General features: G+C 48.4%; 1 protein-coding gene across 1 annotated transcript; it reads left to right on the top strand.

Moving 5' to 3' along the window:
- The first annotated feature begins 342 nt into the window (after positions 1 to 342).
- On the top strand, positions 343 to 1,962 carry LOC105998539 (somatotropin). The gene is made up of 5 exons (XM_013033276.1): positions 343 to 451; positions 663 to 823; positions 982 to 1,098; positions 1,263 to 1,424; positions 1,719 to 1,962. Exons 1-5 carry the CDS (start codon positions 442 to 444, stop codon positions 1,917 to 1,919), a joined length of 651 nt encoding a protein of 216 aa, XP_012888730.1. The 5' UTR covers positions 343 to 441; the 3' UTR covers positions 1,920 to 1,962.
- Positions 1,963 to 3,084: the final 1,122 nt, after the last annotated feature.

Raw genomic sequence — 3,084 nt, forward strand, 5'->3', positions numbered from 1 at the left:
AGATGTCAGGGGAGGTAGAAGGAGACATGGGCTCAGGGACTCTCCTCTTCTTCCCACCTGGTTCCCCCTTTCTTTGGTGGAACTGGAAAGATGTCCTTGCTGTCTCTGTGGCTCCTGAGACTGTCCCTTTGGCAATTTTCTCTCTGACTGCTCCCCCCATCCCCCACCTGGATACAGAGCAGCCCCCAGGGTCCCAGTAGTCCCTTTGAAGGGAAGAGGATAGGATTGGGAACAGGATGAGTGGGAGGAGCTTCTGAATTATCCATCAGCATAAGGCATCTGTGGGTCCATTCATAAATTTATAGGGACAACAAGTGAGGGCCCTGAGGTGGGGGAAAGAGGGACAGTATATAAAAAGGGCCCATAAGGGAACAACTCCAGGATCCCAGGCCCCAGCTTCCCAAACTGCTTAGGGTCCTGTGGTCAGCTCACCACACTGCAATGGCTGCAGGTAAGCACCTGTAAAATTCATGTGGGAGGGCATGATGTGGACCCATGTATGGGGACCCTGCAAATGGGATGGGAGCCATCTAAGCCCAACAGTGGCCATCCTGAGAGGAAGACTCTCAGAAGGTGGGGAAGTAGAAGGAGCTGGTCTGGGGGCAGGGAGAAACTGGTCATTGCTCTTCAGCCTTGTCTATTCCTCCTGTCCTTCCCTCCAGGCTTTCGTAGTACCTGGCTCCTGGCCTTTATCCTACTCAACCTGCCCTGGTCTCAGGAGGCTGGGGCCTTCCCAGCCATGTCTCTGTCCAGCCTGTTTGCCAATGCTGTGCTCCGAGCCCAACACCTGCATCAGCTGGCTGCCAACTCCTACAAAGAGTTTGTAAGCTCTCCAGGGATGGGCACCCAGCTGGGGTGGCAGGATGGGGCAATTTCCCCTTCGGGAAGTCATGGGAGAAATCTAAGGTCTCAGGGTTGTCTTGTGCAAACTAAGTGCTATCAGCGGAGGGGGTTTCCAATAAAGTAGCAATGCTTTCCCAGGAACGTACCTACATCTCCGAGGGACAACGATATTCCATCCAGAATGTCCAGGCGTTCTTCTGCTTCTCAGAGACCATCCCAGCTCCCTTAGGCAAAAACGAGGCCCAGCAGAAATCCGTGAGTGGTACCAGGCTCTCATTGCCTGCTGTTCTCCCTTCTCTCCAGGCAGCCTTGCCCACACCCCAGGCTGGGGGACATTTTCTCTCCCAAGGATGGGGAGGGGTAGGAGGCCCAGGCAGAAGCCACAGGGCCACATACCAACATCCAGCCTTTGCCCACAGGACTTGGAGCTGCTCAACTTCTCATTGCTGCTCATTCAGTCCTGGCTGGTGCCTGCACAATTTCTTAGCAGAGTCTTAACCAACAGCCTGGTGTTTGGCAGCTCCGACCGGGTCTATGAGAAACTGAAGGACCTAGAGGAAGGCATCCAGGCTCTGATGCGGGTGAGGATGGTGCCAGGGTCTCCAGCAGTGGGGGGGTCATACCACTCTGATTAGGTTTGGAAGTCATACTGGTCTACCTGGGAGCTAGAGCTGCTACTCTCTTTTTTCCAGTTAGGTCTTAATTTAAAAGAATGTAGCTTAGTCCCTATTTCCTCTTCTAAATCATCTCGGCCTACCTCTGGCCCTGGGGGGGAGGGGGAGGGGTGCGAGAGGGAGAGTGAATGACGTAAACAGGGAAGAAGGACAAAGTTCTCAGGATTCCTCTGCCTCTCTTACCTTTCTTTCCTCTTTCAGGAACTGGAAGATGGAAGCCCCCGGACTGGACAGATCCTCAAACAAACCTATGAAAAATTTGAAGCCAATCTGCGCAGTGATGATGCACTCATCAAGAACTATGGGCTGCTCTCTTGCTTCAAGAAGGACCTGCACAAGACGGAGACCTACCTGCGACTCATGAGGTGTCGTCGCTTTGTGGAGAACGGCTGTGGCTTCTAATCACACAGTGTCTCTATTACCTTCCCCTTTCCCTGGAAAGGGCCTCTCCGGTGCCCATCATCCTTGACCTAATAAAATTAAGTTGCATCATATTCTCTGACTAGGTGTCTCTCTACTGGGGAGGGAGACAGTATGGGGAAAAGGGTAGAATGGGGAAGCCAACCTGCAGGGATCCTGATCTCATACTTGGTTTTCCTGAATCAGAATAAAGTGGGCACATCACCCTCTCCATAACATGCTAAGTCTATTTCCTCCAGGGGGGTGTCCTAGCTTTCTGAAGAGTCTCATAGGTCAGTAAGGTCATAGGTTACTCCCATAAAGGACTTGAAGACACTTTCTCCCCTGCCAACATCTGCAATTCCAAACTTGGGAAGAAATGAAAACAACACAAGCTATCAAATACAGAAGAAAAGTACCTGGAAGTGAGATAGCACAGATGAACTCATAAAATTGCTTTCTTTGCCCGGCCTTTTATCTATGTAAGAAACATGTAATTAATATCAGATGCACCTAAATTTTAAGACGAATATCCATTTGATCCCATTACAGCTTGGGGGATAAAACCAGTCCAATGATTGGTTGGGGACAAACAGAACCAACATCTGGAATCTGAATTAGGGACTGCTAACGCAATGCCAACATGGGGCAGGTAGATAACTATAGAAGTGTTGAGATAACTACAGAAGTGCTGATAACGCTGGCTTCTGTGGAAGCTACAGTGTTGAGGAATAGGGTCAACTAACATAGGGCTCATCCAGCATATGCCCTTCACGACTGGAGGAGCAGGTCTGCATGCCTTCTGATTCTTTAAGACATTCAGACTTTTACATGAATCTAAATTTTAAACACTGGCAACTAATAGATATGGAAAATAGTTTAAAGGAAAAAATTAACCCAAACACATTTGGAAACCTAAGAGCAGTGAATAAGGAAGAGAGTCAGAAAGACATGTACTGCATATAATTTATGCTCTTGAATGAAAAGATAACAATATGCTTTTATAAGGCTTATGTGAGGATTAAGTGAAATCATGTTTCTGAAATGACTGACGTATTATTGAACTCAACTTATTGTGTTATGCTTGCATCAAATTTGGGGGTGTCTCGTGTTTTCTGATGGAGTGTCTAACACTTGTCAATAATCACAATGTTTTCATATGTTGTTT

Source organism: Dipodomys ordii, unplaced genomic scaffold (assembly GCF_000151885.1).
Source record: "Dipodomys ordii isolate 6190 unplaced genomic scaffold, Dord_2.0 Scaffold165, whole genome shotgun sequence".
NCBI lineage: Eukaryota > Metazoa > Chordata > Mammalia > Rodentia > Heteromyidae > Dipodomys > Dipodomys ordii.